The sequence below is a fragment of the Aythya ferina genome, assembly GCF_964211825.1.
Source record: "Aythya ferina genome assembly, chromosome: 38".
Classification (NCBI taxonomy): Eukaryota; Metazoa; Chordata; class Aves; order Anseriformes; family Anatidae; genus Aythya; species Aythya ferina.
In genome coordinates, this window is record NC_140335.1 from 125,744 (window position 1) to 142,307 (window position 16,564).

General features: G+C 55.8%; 3 protein-coding genes and 1 long non-coding RNA gene across 5 annotated transcripts in view; 1 reads left to right on the top strand and 3 right to left on the bottom strand.

The window, feature by feature from the left end:
- Window positions 1-6,637: 6,637 nt before the first annotated feature.
- On the bottom strand, window positions 6,638-8,394 carry FAU (FAU ubiquitin like and ribosomal protein S30 fusion). Of its 2 annotated transcripts, none has more exons than XM_084502314.1 (5): window positions 8,308-8,394; window positions 7,370-7,456; window positions 7,134-7,278; window positions 6,984-7,039; window positions 6,638-6,863 (listed from the first exon to the last, which is right to left on the bottom strand). In XM_084502314.1, exons 2-5 carry the CDS (start codon window positions 7,442-7,444, stop codon window positions 6,738-6,740), a joined length of 402 nt encoding a protein of 133 aa, XP_084358440.1. In that variant the 5' UTR covers window positions 7,445-7,456; window positions 8,308-8,394; the 3' UTR covers window positions 6,638-6,737. The 2 variants fall into 2 exon arrangements, with proteins under 2 accessions (XP_084358440.1, XP_084358441.1); XM_084502315.1 differs by having other exon boundaries at window positions 8,270-8,370.
- MRPL49 (mitochondrial ribosomal protein L49) lies at window positions 8,345-13,378 on the top strand. Its single transcript, XM_084502313.1, has 4 exons — window positions 8,345-8,511; window positions 9,520-9,703; window positions 11,543-11,667; window positions 13,114-13,378. The coding sequence occupies exons 1-4, from the start codon at window positions 8,449-8,451 to the stop codon at window positions 13,258-13,260; spliced, it is 519 nt and encodes a 172-aa protein (XP_084358439.1). The 5' UTR covers window positions 8,345-8,448; the 3' UTR covers window positions 13,261-13,378.
- Window positions 13,379-13,512: 134 nt separating this feature from the next.
- On the bottom strand, window positions 13,513-16,192 carry LOC311426148. The gene is made up of 4 exons (XR_014686606.1): window positions 16,053-16,192; window positions 14,717-14,845; window positions 13,970-14,622; window positions 13,513-13,926 (listed from the first exon to the last, which is right to left on the bottom strand). It is a non-coding gene; the product is annotated as an uncharacterized lncRNA (long non-coding RNA).
- A 358-nt stretch (window positions 16,193-16,550) lies between these two features.
- The window catches only part of DPF2 (double PHD fingers 2), a gene marked incomplete at its 3' end in the record, with an annotated part of 10,771 nt that continues 10,757 nt past the window's right edge, over window positions 16,551-16,564 (bottom strand). The window contains exon 9 of the mRNA XM_084502299.1: window positions 16,551-16,560. Coding sequence (XP_084358425.1) covers window positions 16,551-16,560 — 10 coding nt within the window. The remainder of the gene's footprint in view (window positions 16,561-16,564) is intronic.

The following is a 16,564-nucleotide window of genomic DNA, read 5'->3' on the forward strand; positions in this document are numbered from 1 at the left end:
CGATGATCTAGATTTGATCCCCCAAATTCTGTCATTCTGGGACATTTTGCCATTCCGTGTCAGTCGGTGGCAGCCGGGCCCTGGCGGCTCCCTCAGCTGCCTCAAGCGGCCTCGCTGCAGGAAAAGCCCCGCACGCCTCGATCCCCTGCTCTGCGGCATTACACAACTGCCTGGGAGGGCAATTGGGGTGGGGAGAGGGTAATTAAGGGGGTACTGATTAGGGTGGGGGGCGGTATTTAATGAGGGGGGTGGAATTGGGATGCAAAATGGCGGCCTTGCCTCACAAAATGGCGGCCGCACCAGGCGACAGGCTCAGAGCTCCCGCTGGGGGATTTGGGATTCCCTGCGGGGCTCCGTTTGCTCTGGGGCCTCGGGGCTTTCCTGGGGGGCGGCCAAACCCCGGAGCTGCAGCCCACTTTGCAGATCCCGTCCTGGTGGGGAGCCCCCGGGATGAGGAGGAGCCCCCCGGGCAGGAGAGCCCGAAAGGGAGCCCGGCCTCTGCTCCCCCTCACGGGGCAGGAGAGAGGCTGAGGGGGCCCTGAGGGAGGGCGGCCATTTTGTGCTCCTGTAAAAAGTTACTTTTATAGCCTGAAATGATAAAACCTGGAAGGTTGGAAAGGTCTCTCCAGCTAATTTGGAGAAATCCCCCATGAAAGCTTGCCCTTAAACCTTTGGAACTCCTTCAGGCACCGTCTAAGGAGGTTTTCTGACCTCCAAAGGAGCTTCTGGGCTGAAAAGCAGGGATTTTACCACCCAAAATAAAAATTTATCGTCTCAGAATGGGGCTGTGGTATGATACCTTATTTTCCATCCAAAACCTTGGAATTTTGTGTTTACCACGTGGTCTACGACCACAACACCCTGTTTTCCACCCCTGTCCTTCAAAATTTCAAGTTTCTTTTTGAGGAAACCCCGAAAGGGGGCCCAGCCTCAGCTCCCCCCTCACGCCGCAGCCCCAGGAGGGAGGCTGAGGGGCCCTGAGGGAGGGCGGCCATTTTGTGCTCCCTCTGAGCTTTGCTCTGGGGTCTTGGGGCTTCCCTGGGAGTGGTGGGGGGCCCCTCGGGGAGGTGGGGAACAACTGGGGGTGAGGAGGAGCCCCGTTTGGAGAGGTTTAGTTTGGTGTATTTTGTTTTGAGAGGATAAAGTTTTGAGAAGACATCCTTCTATTTCGGTCAAGATTGATTTTGGGAATATCCAGCCCTTTCAGCAAGAAGCTCCCTTGGAGGTCAGATGTGGGAGGAGATTTGCAGCACGCCCGGCATGACGAAGAAGCTCCTCAACGAGATTCGCGTGCTGCTGCTGGTCCTCATGACTCGCTGCTATCCCCACTCCGTCGCCATGACCATACTCTTGATCTGTCCCGCGAGACAGAGCTACCAGCCCCCCAGCCTCCCGAAAACCCCACAGGGCCCCCCCAAAGCCTGCAGGGCCCCTCAACGCTCTCTGTCTGTGCCCGCAGATCCTCGATGGAGATGTGGGAGGAGATTTGCAGCATGCCCGGCATGACGAAGAAGCTCCTCAACGAGATTCGCGTGCTGCTGCACGACAAGACCATGCGCGCGCACTTTGGGATGACCGAGGACGACGAAATCCTCCAGCTCGGCCTCATGCAGACCCTGAGCCCCGAGGACCCAGTCCCTGCCATGCTGCAGGACGTGGAGTGCCTGAAGAGATGCATCAGGACCACCAACTTCCACCTGCTCTGGATCGCACTCAAAGGGCTGGCGGTGATGCTGGAGAGGCCCAAGATTGGAAGCACCCCCCCGTGCCACAGCCTCATGGGCGAGGATCGCTCAGCCTCCGTCCTCCTCTTCCTCCTCCAGGAGGCCGGCATGGTGCGGGAGAGCGCCATGAAGCTCTTCAGCGTGTGCATGGAGCGCGTGCTGTGGAAGCACCGCAGGCAGATGTGGAAGAAAGTGCACAACGTCCTGCTGACCCTCTACCTCCGCATGAGCGAGGACAGCCCGAGCGTGGCTCGCTCGGCCGCTCCTCACAGGACCTGTTCCAGAACCTTCCCCGGCTCTGCTGCCCTGCTCTGGGCATGCTGCGGGGGCTCCATGTCCTTCTGGGAGCGAGGGGCCCAAAGCTGAACGCGCTGCTCCGAGGCAGGACGCGGTGTCACCTGCAAACCTCCTGAGGGCAATTCCCCAATGACGGGGAGCTACTGGGGGTGAGGAGGAGCCCCGTTTGAGGAGAATAAAGTTTTAGTTTGGTAAATTTTGTTTTGAGACGATAAAGTTTTGAGAGCATAAAGTTTTGAGAAGACATCCTTCTATTTCGGTCAAGTTTGATTTTGGGAAAATCCAGCCTTTTCAGCAAAAAGCTCCCTTGGAGGTCAGAAAACCTCCTTAGACCATGCCCGGAGGAGTTTAAAAGGTTTAGGGGCGCGCTTTCATGAGGCACTGCTCCAAATGAGGTGGAGAGATCTTTCCAACCTTCAAGATTTCAGAATTCCAGGCTCAAAAAACTTGTTTTTTTTAACATCCAAACACCACTTTTTTAAATCCAACCATCCCTTTCCAAGACCCCAAAACCTCACTGCATGCTTAAACCCTCCTTTTTCACACCAAATCCCATTTCCCAGTGCGAGGGGACCCAGTGTTTAGGGTCCGAAGCCTCATTTGTGGGTCTCAAAACCTTTTATTTCAATTCTAAGCCCACTTCTGAGGCCTCAAGGCCGAGCCTGGGGGAAAACCTGCCCCCCTGGGGGGGATTTTGCTGCCTTGGGGGAGGTGTTTGGGGAGATTTAGAGGTTTTGGGGTGTTCTGGGAGGCTGATGAGGGCGTGAGGTGGGGGGGCTGAGGCTGTGCCCCTGTGTTTGGGGTCTCCTGGCCGGGTGGGTGCCGTCATTGGGGTCCCTTTGTGACAGGCGGCTCTGCTCCCAGATCTCCTCAGGATCTGAAGGGACCTGCAAGGATCCCCCACCCCAGGCTTGGGGGACCCTCACCCCGGGGCCCTCACCCTCACCCCGAGGGTCCCCCCACAACCATGGGGGTCTCGCCATTACTCTGAGGGACTCCCCATCATCACAAGGGGCTCCCCACCACCCTGGGGCCCCTCTGCTCACCCTGTGGGGCTCCTCCTTACCCCCAGTTCCTCCCCATCACCCTGAGGAGCCCCCTCATTTTGCCAAGCAAATTTTTCATATTTTGCTCTTTCCCACATGCTGTAAAACCCCAAGATCCCCTTTTCCACCCCAGTCCTTCAAAATTTCCATTTTTTTGGTTAAGAAGACCCCAAAAGGGGGTCTCCTTCTTGCTGAACGCGGCGCGGGAGGACCCCATCAGCTGGTTTGCGTCAGTGAGTGCCACCGCAAACCCTAAACCAGGCCGGGAAAGGAGAGGAGAGGTAGTGGAGAGGCCGCTTCTCACCCCCCGTGTGTGTGTGTGTGTGTGTGTTTGTCCCCTTTGCCGCCAGGTCCCGCACTTCGTCATCTTCTTCCGCCAGAAGCTGGACGAGAAGCCGCCGCCCGCCGTGCGCCAGAAGCTGCTGGAGGTGCTGGTGCACATGACTCGCTGCTATCCCCACTCCGTCGCCATGACCATACTCTTGATCTGCCCCGCGAGAAAGAGCTACCAGTCCCACAGCCTCCCGAAAACCCCACAAGACCACCCCAAAGCCTGCAGGGCCCCTCAACGCCCCCTGTCTGTGCCCGCAGATCCTCGATGGAGATGTGGGAGGAGATTTGCAGCACGCCCGGCATGACGAAGAAGCTCCTCAATGAGATTTGCGTGCTGCTGCTGGTCCACATGACTCGCTGCTATCCCCACTCCGTCTGGGCTGGGCTGCAGCTTCTCCAGGAGAATACTGGGGCAGGCCGCACCAAAGGCTAAGCAGAGGGCATCAGCAGCCCTTCCCTCAGCCAGCAGGGACACGGATTGGACTCGATGATCTGCTGAGGCCCCTCCCGATCCCCCAAATTCTGTCAGTCTGTGACATTCACCGAATGACAGAATTTGTCATGACGAAGAAGCTCCTGAACGAGATTCGCGTGCTGCTGCTGGTCCTCATGACTCGCTGCTATCCCCACTTCGTCACCATGACCATACTCTCGATCTGCCCCGCGAGACAGAGCTACCGGCCCACAGCCTCCCGCAAACCCCACAGGTCACCCCCAAACCCCACAGGACCCCTCAACGCCCCCTGTCTGTGCCCGCAGATCCTCGATGGAGATGTGGGAGGAGATTTGCAGCACGCCCGGCATGACGAAGAAGCTCCTCAACGAGATTCGCCTGCTGCTGCTGGTCCTCATGACTCGCTGCTATCCCCACTCCGTCGCCATGACCATACTCTTGATCTGCCCCGCGAGAAAGAGCTACCAGTCCCACAGCCTCCCAAAAACCCCACAGGGCCCCCCCAAAGCCCACAGGGCCCCCCCGACACCCCGCAGGGCCCCTCAATGCCCCACAGGTCCCCTCAACGCCCCACAGGGCCCCTCAGCACCCCCTGTCTGTGCCCGCAGATCCTCGATGGAGATGTGGGAGGAGATTTGCAGCACGCCCGGCATGACGAAGAAACTCCTGAAAGAGATTCGCCTGCTGCTGCACGACAAGACCATGCACGAGCGCCATTTTGTGCTCCTGTAAAAAGTCACTTTTATAGCCTGAGATGATAAAACCTGGAAGGTTGGAAAGGTCTCTCCAGCTAATTTGGAGAAATCCCCCATGAAAGCTTGCCCTTCAGCTTTTTACACACCTCCTAGCATGGTCTAAGGAGGATTTCTGACCTCAAACAGAGGTTTGGGGATGAAAAGGGTGGATTTTACCACCCAAAATAAAACTTTATCATCTCAGAAAAGGGCTGGGCTGTGACCCCTCATTTTTCCACACAAATCCTTGAAATGTTGTGTTTACCATGTTCTCTAGAACCACAAAAGCCCGTTTTCAACCCCAGTCCTTTAAAATTTCCATTTTTTTGGTCACGAAGACCCTGAAAGGGGGCCCAGCCTCAGCTCCCCCCTCACGCCGCAGCCCCAGGACAGAGGCTGATGGGGCTTGAGGGAGGGCGGCCATTTTGTGCTCCCTTAAAAAGTTGCTTTTTTTTTTTTTTTTTTTTTTTTTTAGCCTAAAATTATTAATTCTTTACAGTTGTAAAGAATCCTCTTTGAGGTGGAGGTTTTACCCTCCCTGGGCTTGTCATCAAGCCCTCACAGATGGGCTTAGGCATGGATAAAGAAAAGAAAAAAAAAAAAAGTACTTTAGAACCGTCAATGAGGCTTCCAACCCCAAGCACAAGATCCGCAAACACTGAAAAATGGGGTTTGGGGTGAAAAAGTCGGGTTTAAGGAGTGCCCCCGGCCCTCAGGGTGCCTGTGGCGGCTTCAGGCTGCCCCGCGCCGAGCGCTCGGCAGCTTTCGGAAGCGATCGGCAACTTCCGGAGCCGCTCGGGCGCCCTCGGAGCCGCTCGGGAGCCTTCGGAGGCTTTCCAGAAGCTTTCGAGCCGCTCGGCAGCGTTCGGAGCCGCTCGGCTCGCTCCGCCCCGCCCCCCGACCAAACGCTCGGGAATTTCCGGAGGCTCTCGGCTCCCCCCGCCGCCGCCGCTCGGCTCTTTCCGGCAGCGCTCGGCCATCTCCGCCGCCTCCCCTCATTAAGCTCCGGGCTAATTACTCATCAACGGCGCAGAGCCGCTCGGAAGCTCGCCCAGCGCGGACTTTGCCCCTCCACGGCGTTCGCAACAGCACGACCGAGCCCCAAACCGCCCGAATTCACCCCAAGCCTCTCAAAACTGCCCCCAAATCCCCCCAAACCCTTCAAAACTCGTCCAAAACTCCCCCAAATTCATCCTAACTCCCCAAAACTGCCCTAAGACCTCCGAATTCACCCTAACCCTCCCCTAATACTGCCCTAAAACCCACCCCCTTCAAAGCTCCCCAAAGCCCCAAATTCTCCCCAAATTCACCCCAAATTCTCCCATTTTTCCCCAAAATCCCCCCAAACCCTTCTGGACTACCCCTAAAGCTCCCTTAAAACCCTCCCATACTCCCCCAAATCTGTCCATATAGAAACTTAAAACTCCAAAAACTCCTCCCAAGCCTCCTGACCTCCCTCAAAAAATAACAACCCAAACCCCCAAATCTCCCCCAACCCCCCCCAAGGCAGCAGAATCCCCCCTTGAGCCCTCTCAAGTGAGCTTAGAATTGAAAGAAAAGGTGTTGAAACCCACAAATGAGGCTTCGGACCCTAAAAACCGGGTCCCCTCACACTGGGAAATGGGATTTGGTGTGAAAAAGGAGGGTTTAAGCATGCAGTGAGGCTTTGGGGTCCTGGAAAGGGAGGGTTGGATTTTAAAAAGTGGTGTTTGGATATCAAAAAAGCGAGTTTTTTGAGCCTGGAATTCTAAAATCTTGAAGATTGGAAAGATCTCTCCACCTCATTTGGAGAAATCCCCCTTGAAAGCGAGCCCCTAACTCTATTAAACTCCTTCGGGCACGGTCTAAGGAGGTTTTCTGATCTCCAAGGGAGCTTTTAAGCTAAAAAGGACAAATTTTAGCACCCATAATTAATGTTATCTTCTCAGGATACAGCTGGGCCTTGACCCCTCATTTTTCCACCTAAATCCTTCACATTTCTGTGTTTCCCATTTGTTCTACGCCCATAAAACCCCATTTTCCACCCCAAATCCTTCAAAGACGTCAACATTTTGGAGCCCAAACAATTTTTATTTCACTCGAAGCGCTGCGAAACCCCGCTCCCAGCGCGGTTTTGTGGAATTTGCTCGTTTTGGGGGATTTTTTTCCGCTAGGAGTTGGCGTTGGGGCCCTTTTTCTTGCCAAAGGTGGGCACGACGTTGACGAAGCGCCGGTTGTACTGCATGCGCCGCTTAGCTCGCCCCGTCTTCTTCTTCTTCTTCTCCTGCTTCGCCACCTGCATTTTTTGGGGAAAAAAACACGAGATGAGAGCGTTTAGGGGCTGCACCTTGAAAAACAAAGCTCTGGGACCCTAAAAATATCCTCAAATACCCCCAAAATTCCCCGCAGGGCTCACCTTCGGGGTTTGGCCCCTCACTTTCCCAGCACGGGCGAGCGACCCGTGGACTTTACCTGTGGAAAAAAAAAAGTGGGTGGGAATTAAAGATTAGGAGCTCGTTAGGCTAACGAGGAGGCCCCGTTAATTACCCCGCCGGTAATCCCGTACCCCCCAGCAGCCGCGCAGCCACGTCGAGGGTGGCAAATTCGGGGATGTCGCTCTGCTCCAGCACGGCCTCATCCTGCAGTGGTTTTCCCCCAAACAGCAGCACCTGGTCCTCGGGGGCGACGGCCTCCAGCGCCGCGATCCTCGCCTGGTTTTGGGGGAAGAAAGTCCCGAAATGGGTCAGCCCAAAATGGTTTTGGGGCAGGGAGCAGCCTGGTAATGGTGTGGGGGGGGCTCACCTTGATTTGGGCGATGGTCTCGGCGCCGGAGACCTCGATGGCGTGGAGGGACTGGGCACGGACAAAGAGCTGCATGGTGACGGGGGTCTGGGGGGGGGGAAAACAGGTTTAGGGACCCCTGGGAACGGGGGGGATCCCAAAAAAGAAGGGGGAAGCACAAAAAAACCAGGAAGACCCCCAAAAGCCACCAGAGACCCCTGCAGAGCATCCCCTAGACCCTCCCAGAGATCCCCTAAAAGCCTCAGAGACTCCCCAAAGCCTCACGAACAGCCCAAGACCCCCCAAAATGCCTCAGAGACCCCCCCCCAGACCACAAAAGGCCTCCCACAAGCCCACCAGCCCCTAAAAGACCCGTCCAAGTCCTCAGAGACCCCCCCCGCCCCAAAACGATCTCCCTGTGCCCTCACAGACCCCCCCCCCACAGCCCCCAACAATCTCCCTCCCCCCCGAGGCCCCAAAACCGCCCCCAAGGCTCCAGAGCCCCTCCCACAGGCCCCAAATCCGCCCCCCAAGACCTCACAGACCTCCCCCGGACCCCAAGAGCGGCCCCCAGACCCCGAAGCCCCCCTCCCCCGACACCAAAAGCCCCCCATGACCCCCCCCAAGACCCCGAGAGCGCCCCCTAAGCCCTCACAGACCCCCCCTCCGGTCATTTCCAAACCCCCAGACCCCCCAAAAGCCCCCCCCCGGGTTCTCAAAGCCCCCAAAACCTCCCAAGCCCTCCCCGGGCCCTCAGAAGCCCCCTAAGCCCCCCCCCCCAACTCCACGAGCCGCTCCCCGAGTCTTCCCCCAAAACCTCACGAGACCTCTCCGAACCCCCAAAAGCCATCCGCAAGGCCCCAAGAGCCCCTCCCTGGCCCCAAAATCCCCCGAATTGCCCCCAAAACCCCCCCTCTTTACCCCCCAACGGCCGGAGCCCCCCCCCGGCCGCCCCTCACCTCACGCAAGGCGCAGGCCAAGAGAACGACTCCGCGCAGGCGCCGCTCTGACGTCGGGCGTGCGCGCTGACGTCACGGGCGCGCTGACGTCAGACGCCGAAGGGGAGCGGGAAGGGGGAGGGGGGGGGGGAAGCTCCCAAAATGGCGGCGCTGGGCCGGCGGCTCCTGGGGCTGCGGGCGGCGCTGGGGAGGCGGGGGGCGCAGGTAGGGGGCTTGGGGGGGGGATTTAAGGGGTCTCTGAGGAGGTTTCGGGGTTTTGGGGGCGTTAAGGGGGGTCTGTGAGGGAGTGAAGGAGGTTTTGGGGGGACTCTGAGGCGATTTGGGGGTCCTGAAGGGAGGTAAGGGGGGGGGTTGGGGGGTCCTGGAGGGGGTTTGGGGAGCGCAGGGGGGCTCTGAAGGGGTTTGGGGGGGATTTAGGGGGTTTGGGGGTGGCTTTGAGGGGATTGGGGGGGGTCCTGAAAGGAAGGGGGGGGAATAAGGTGGATTAGGGGGGGCCCTTAGGATTGAGGGGGGCTCTGAGGGGAGATGGGGAGTCCTGGAGAGGGTTTGGGGGGGGTCTGTGAAGGAGGAGGGGGCTCCGAGGAGGTTTGTGGGGAGGCTGGAGGGTGTTAAGGGGGTTGGGGATGGTCTGTGAGGGAATTTGGGGGGTCCTGGAGGGATCCTGAAGGGGTGGGGGGGGGCCTCTGATGGGGTTTGGGGGGTCCTGGAGGGGATTAATGGGGGTTGGGGGGTCTTGAAGTGAAAATGGGGGGGTCTGAGGGATTTGAGGGGGGGTCCTAAAGGGATGGGGAGAATTAAAGGGGGGTCTCTGTGAGGATTTGGGGGGTCCTGAAGGGAAAGCAAGAGATTAAGGGGGTTTGGGGGGGGGGTCCTGAAGGGAGTGGTGGGCTTATGGGAGTTTGGGGGGGGGTCTCCGAAAGGGTTTTGGGGGATGCCCTGAAAGGAGGAGGGAAGTAAGAGGGGCTTAGGGGTGGGTTCTGAGGGGATTTGGGGGGGTTCCTAAAGGGAAGGGGGGTTAAGGAAGACTTGAGGGGTCCTGAGTGAATCGGGGGGGATTTTGGGGGGGTCCTGTTAGGGTTGTGGGGGGTTTCCTGTGGGGGGTGAGGAGATTTGGGGGGGTGGGATCCCTGGGGGAGGGATGAATAGGGTCTGTAGGGGGATGGAGCAGTTAGGGGGGTGTTCTCACCCCGCTGTGTACCCCCACCCGCACAGAGTCAAGGCCCCCCAGGCCCCCCCGCAGACCCCCAGGAGCCCCCCCAGACCCCTCAGTACCCCGGTGTGGTGGAGTCTACGGCCGAATTCGTATTCGTGGAGCGCCTGCTGCCCCCCAGCCGCGTCCCCGACCCCCCCGTGCACCCCACCTACCCCACACCATCGGGCTGGAGCCCCCCGCGAGGTGAGGAAAATGGGGGGAGCCCCCCCAGAATTAGGGGGGCAAAAAAGGAGTTAAATATCCCTCAGAAAACGAGTCAAATACCCTTAAAAAGTGAGTCAAAAATCACATTTTCTGTCCCTCAAAAATCGACTTAAATACACTTCAAAAATTACATTAAATACACCACAAAAATCGCGCTAAATACTCTCAAAAAGTGATCTGCATACCCTTAAAAATGAGTTTAATGTTGCAAAAAATCAGTTATATTCCTAAAAAATTAAATACTGACTTAAATATTCCTCAAAAATGACTCAAATATCCCTCAAAAAATGACTTTAATATCTCTCCAGAATGAATATTCCTCAGAAAATGGAGGTAAATGCTCCTCAAAAATCGGCTTAAATGCCCCTGAAAAACTGAGTTAAATGCTGTCTTAAATGCCTCTCAAAAACAAAAAAATACTCCTCAAGAGAAATAAAATGTCTCCAAAAGCTCAAAAGATGAGCTAAATATCTCAAAAATGACTTAAATGCACCTCACAAAGGAGTTACATACTCCTTTAAAAGGAGTTAGGTATTCCTCAAAAAACAGGTTAAACATTCCTCAAAAATGCGTTACACACTTCTGATAAGCTGAGTTAAATACTGACTTAAATACCCCTCAAAGACTGACAGAATTCTCCTCAAAAACTGACTGAAGTTTTTCTCAGAAACGACTTAAATACCCTCAAAACCTGACTGATGTTCCCCTCAGAAATGACTTAAATCCCCCTCAAAAACTGACTGAAATTCCTCTCAGAAATAACTGACGGTCTCAAAATCTGACTCAAAAACTGACTGAAGTTTTCCTCAAAAATGAATTAAATACCCCTCAAATCCCGACTGATGTTCTCTTCAAAACCTGACTTAAATGCCCCTCAAAATCTGACTGACGTTCCCCTCAGAAACGACTGAAGCTCTCCTCAAAATCTGACTCAGAAATGAGTTAAATACCCCTCAAAATCTGACTGAAGTTCTCCTCAAAAGCTGTTAGAATCCTCCTCAAAAACTGACTGAAATTCTCCTCAGAAACAAGTCAAATACCCCTCAAAATCTGACTGAAATTTTCCTCAAAACCCGACTCAGAAACTGAGTGAAGTTCTCAGAAACAACTTACATACCCCTCAAAAACTGTCGTTCCCCTCAGAAACGACTCAAGTACCCCTCAAAAGCTGACTGGAATTCTACTCAAAATCTGACTGACATTCTCCTCAGAAACAACTTCAATACCCCTCAAAACCTGACTGAAATTGCCCTCAGAAATTACTTAAATACCCCCCAAAACCTGACTGACCATTCCCCTCAGATCTGACGATCCCCTCAGAAATGACTGAAGTTCTCCTCAAAATCTGACTCGGAAACTGACAGAAGTTCTCCTCAGAAACAAATTAAATTCTCCTCAAAAACTGTCAGAATTTTCCTCAGAAACGAGTTACATACCCCTCAAAATCTGACTGACGTCCCCCTCAGAAACGACTGAAGTTCTCCTCAGAAACGACTTAAAAAAACCTTCAAAACGTGAACTTTTCCTCAAAAACTGCCTGAAACCCCCCTCAAAAACCAATTCCCACCCCATAAAAAAACTACAAATGACAAAAATGACCCAAATGTTCCTCAAAAAGCGACTGGAATCCCTTACCGAATGACTTGATTCCCCCAAACCGCCTCACGGCCTTCACGCCCAGGCTGCCCCCTCAGGGCCATCCCCCCACAATCCCATGAAACCCTTTTGGGATTTTTTGTTTCTTTTCCCCCCTTTACGGCCCAAACTCCCCCCCCTCGGTGCCTCACGCCCCCCCTAACAGCTTTTTTGGGGTTTCAGCCCCTTTGGGGGCGCTGCCCTATTGGGTGCGCCGGTCCCGCATGCACAACGTCCCCGTCTACCGCCGCCTCGGGCCTGGCGATCGCAAGACCACCGAGCTGCGCCATGTCCAGGGAGACATCTGGGTACGGCTGGGGGGGGATTTTGGGGGGTTTTTGGGGGGTCTGGAGGGGGTTGGGGGAGGTTTGGAGGGGGTTGAGGGATTTTGGAGGGGTTTGGGGGATTTTTGGGGGGTCTAGAGGGGGTTGGGGAAGGTTTGGAGGGGGTTGAGGGGATTTTGGGGGGATTTTGGAAGGATTTGGGGGATTTTGGGGGGGGTCTAGAGGGGGTTGGAGGAGGTTTGGAGAGGGTTGAGGGGATTTTTGGGGGGTCTAGAGGGGGTTGGGGGAGGTTTGGAGGGGGTTGGGGGGATTTTTGGGGGTGTCTGGAGGGGGGTGGGGGAGGTTTGGAGGAGTTTGGGGGGATTTTGGAGGGGGTTGGGGGATTTTTGGGGGTTCTAGAGGGGGTTGGGGAAGGTTTGGAGAGGGTTGAGGGGATTTGGGGGGGATTTTGGAAGGGTTTGGGGGATTTTGGGGGGTCTGGAGGGGGTTGGGGAAGGTTTGGAGGGGTTTGGGGGGATTTTGGAGGGGTTTGGGGGATTTTTGGGGGTGTCTGGAGGGGGTTGGGGGAGGTTTGGAGGAGTTTGGGGGATTTTTGGGGGGTCTAGAGGGGGTTGGGGGAGGTTTGGAGGAGTTTGGGGGGATTTTGGAGGGGTTTGGGGGATTTTTGGGGGGGTCTAGAGGGGGTTGGGGGAGGTTTGGAGGGGGTTGAGGGGATTTGGGGGGGATTTTGGAAGGGTTTGGGGTAATTTGGGGGGGGTTCTAGAGGGGGTTGGGGGATTTTTGTGGGGGTTCTGGAGGGGGTTGGGGAAGGTTTGGAGAGGGTTGAGGGGATTTGGGGGGGATTTTGGGGGGTCTGGAGGGGGTTGGGGAAGGTTTGGAGGAGTTTGGGGGGATTTTGGAGGGGGTTGGGGGATTTTTGGGGGGTCTAGAGGGGGTTGGGGAAGGTTTGGAGAGGGTTGAGGGGATTTGGGGGGGATTTTGGAAGGGTTTGGGGGATTTTGGGGGGGTCTAGAGGGGGTTGGGGAAGGTTTGGAGGGGATTTGGAGGGATTTGGGGGATATTTGGGGGGCTTCAGGGGATTTTGGGAGGGGGTTGGGGGATGTTGGGGGGATTTTAGGGAGAGTTGGAGGATTTTGGGGGGAATGGGGGACTTCTTTGGGGGGATCTTGCGGGGTTTAGGGGATTTGTGGGAATGGGGGATATTTTGGGGGGAGTTTGGAGGGGTTTAGGGGATTTTGGGGGGGGGAATTTTAGGAGGGGGTTGGATTTTGGGGGTGTCTGGCGGGGATCGGGGGGGGATTTGGAGGGGTTTGGGGCCTCTTAGGGTCTTGCCATCGCTTTTTCCTTTTCTCTTTGGGGGCCTGGGGTCGGTTTGGGGTTTCTCTCGGGACTTTGGGGTGGGTTGGGATATTTTTTATGTATTTTTGGGGGTATTTTCGGGGCGTTAACGGGCTCCCCCCCGCGGTGCAGGCGCTGGAGGCCGAGCTGCGCGCGTTCCTGAGGCAGCGGCTGGGCCGGGAGCCGGCGATGCAGGTGAACGAGGTGACGGGGACGCTGCGCCTCGGGGGGCACGTGGACGCCGAGCTGCGAGCCTGGCTGCTGCAGAAAGGCTTCTGAAAGCGCCAAAATTGGGCCAAATCGGGCAAAAACCCGCACGGGGGGGTTGGGGGACCCCATAACGCGGTCGGGAACGGAGGAAGGGCGCGGAAAAAGGAATAAATCGGTTGAGAAACGGTGGAGTTGCTGGAAACGGGGTGGAAATGGGGTGGGGTGGTGGAGAAAATGGGGTGAAACGCCTCAGAAGTGGGAGAGGGGTTCCAAAACGGGGGGGAAGACGGCTCGTGAGCAGCAGGCAGGCCCCAAAATGGGGTGAAATCCGCTCAAAAGGGGGTCAGGGGTCTAAAAGCAGGATGGAATCCGCTCAGAAACAGCCCTAAGGAGTCCCAAAACGTGATGAAATCCGCTCAAAAGGGCTCAGGGGAGCCAAAATGGGATGAAATCCACTGAAAACAGCTCAGAGGGGTCCCAAAATGGGACAAAATCCACTCAAAAGGGCTCGGGGAAACAAAATGGGATGAAATCCACTCAAAACCGGCCCTAAGGGGTCCCAAAACTGGATGAAATCCACTCAGAAGGGCTCGGGAGTGCCAAAATGGGATGAAATCCACTCAAAACCAGCCCTAAGGGGCCCCAACATGGGATGGAATCTGCTCAAAAGGGGATGAAATCCACTCGAAAGGGCTCAGCAGACCCAAAATGGGATTAAATCCACTCAAAATCAGCCTTCAGGGTCCCCAAAATTGGATGAAATCCACTCAGAAACAACTCTAAGGGGTCCCAAAATGGGATGAAATCCACTCAAAACAGCTGAGGGGCCCCAAAATGGGATGAAATCCGCCCAAAAGGGCTCAGGGGACCCAAAATGGGATTAGACCCACTCCAGACCAGCCCTAAGGGATCCCCAAAAGGGGATGAAATCCTCTCAAGACAGCTGAAGGGCCCCAAAATGGGGCGAAATTCCCCAGAAACGGTCAACCCCCCCCCCCCCCCAGCAGTGATTCCCTGTCAGCGCTCCGAAAAGCACCAAAACCGCTCGGAAAGGGGTCAAAAATTGTGTGTGTGTGTGTGGGGGGGTCGGAAGCCCCCTCCCCAAACGGATAAACCTCCCGACCGCGAGGGGGGGGCCCCAAAAAGCCGAAAAAATCATAAATCACCCCCCCCCCCCACGGGGGGTGGGGGCTCCCTCTTTATTTACACCCCCCCCACGGGGACGACGAACAGCAACGCGGTGCGGGGGGGGGGGACACAACAAAATCCAGGGGGGGGCAATTAAACAAAATAATAAAGGGGAGGGGCAATTAAACAAAATAATAAAGGGGGGGGGTGGAAATCCCAAATTGGGGGGGGGGGGGCTCAGCTCTGCGAGTAGTACTGGCTGTAGCTCCACGGCGTCTGGTAGCTGTAGGCGCCGTAGCCTTGCTGGGGAGACAAAGGGGGGGGGCGTGAGCGCCGACCCCAAATTGGGGGGGGTCCTGGGGGTCCCCGCGCTCCCCCCACCCCGTCCCCTGCTGACCTGGTACCAGTAGCTGTAGGTGGAGGGGCTGCCGCCCGCGTCCCCCCCGGCGGCGGAGAAATTGAGGGGGGTCAGCAGCCCCCCGGCTCGTCGGGGCGCAGCCGCTTGTCGTCCGGCTCCTCCGCGCTGCTGGGGGGGGGACGGGGGGAAAAAAATAAAGGGAGGGGGTGGGAATAGGGGGAGGGGGTGAAAAAATAGGGGGAGGGGGTGAAAAAATAGGGGGAGGGGGTGAAAAAATAGGGGGAGGGGGGGAAAAAATAGGGGGAGGGGGGGGAAAAAATAGGGGGAGGGGGGGAAAATAGGGGGAGGGGGGGAAAATAGGGGGAGGGGGGGAAAATAGGGGGGGTAGAAGGATGGGGAGGGGGTAAATGGGGGGAATAAGGGGTTAAAAGTATGGGGGGGGAAATGGGGGGAGGGGGGTAAAAATATGGGGTTAAAAGTATGGGGAGGGGGGTAAAAAATAGGGGGAGGGGGTAAATGGGTTAAATAGTATGGGGAGGGGGTAAATAGGGGGGTAAAAGTATGGGGAGGGGGTAAAAAATAGGGGGTTAGAAATATGGGGAGGGGGTAAAAGATAGGGGGAGGGGGTAAATAGGGGGGTAAAAGTATGGGGAGGGGGTAAAAAAATAGGGGGAGGGGGTAAATAGGTTAAATAGTAGGGGGAGGGGGTAAATAGGGGGGTTAAAAGTATGGGGAGGGGGGTAAAAAATAGGGGGAGGGGGTAAATAGGATGGGGAGGGGGGTAAGTAGGGGGGTTAAAGTATGGGGAGGGGGGTAAAAAATAGGGGGAGGGGGTAAATAGGTTAAATAGTATGGGGAGGGGGTAAAAATATGGGGTTAAAAGTATGGGGAGGGGGTAAAAAATAGGGGGAGGGGGTAAATTGGGGGGTAAAAGTATGGGGAGGGGGTAAAAAATAGGGTTATGGGGGTAAGTAGTATGGGGAAGGGGGTAAATTGGGGGGAGAGGGGTAAAAAAATAGGGGGAGGGGGTAAAAAATGGGATGGGGGTAAATGGGGGGGGAAAAAAGGGGGTGTAAATTGGGGTTAAAAGTATGGGGAGGGGTGAATTGGGGGTAGGGGGTGAATAGGATGGGGAGGGGGTAAATAGGATGGGGAGGGTAAAAAGGGGGGCAAGAAGGATGGGGGGGCCAAAAAGGATGGGGAGGGGTAAAAAATGTGGCTGGCGTCATTGGGTAAAAGGGGGGGGCAAAAACGTGGCTGGGGGCAACAAGGCTGGGGTAAAAGGAAGGGCAAAGGGGTAAAAAGGACGGGAAAGGGGGCAAAAAGGACGGGAAAGGGGGCAAAAAAGGTTGGGGGGGGTCCGGGGGGTCCTCACCCGTTTTCGGGGGCCCTCTTGCGCGCCGCGTGCTGCTTGAGGAACTTCTGGTGCTCGTCGTACGCCGTCAGCAGGCTGCGGGGGGGGGGGGGCGCTTTTGGGGAGGATTCCCCTTTTTTTGGGGTTTCCCTTCTTTTTGGGGGGGCCCTTTTTGTTTCGTCCCTCCCCCCCCCCCAGTTTTTCCTCTTTTTCTTGGGGTTCACTTTTTTTTTCCCCTCTCTTTTTTGGGGGGTTCCCCCCCCTTTTTGGGGTATTTCCCCTTTTTTATGGGGTTTCCCTTTTTTTATAGGGTTTGCCATTTTTCAGGATTTTTCCCATTTTTTTGGGGGGGGGGGGTCCCCCTTTTTCTTGGGGTTTCCCTTTTTTTTTTTTTTTTGGGAGTTCCCTCTTTTTCAGGATTTCCCTTTTTGGGGCTTCCCTTTCTAACGGTTTTCCCATTTTTTTTGGGAGGGGTTCCCTTTTTGGGGGGTTTCCTCTTTTTTTGGGGTTCCCTTTTTTTCAGGCCTCCCTTT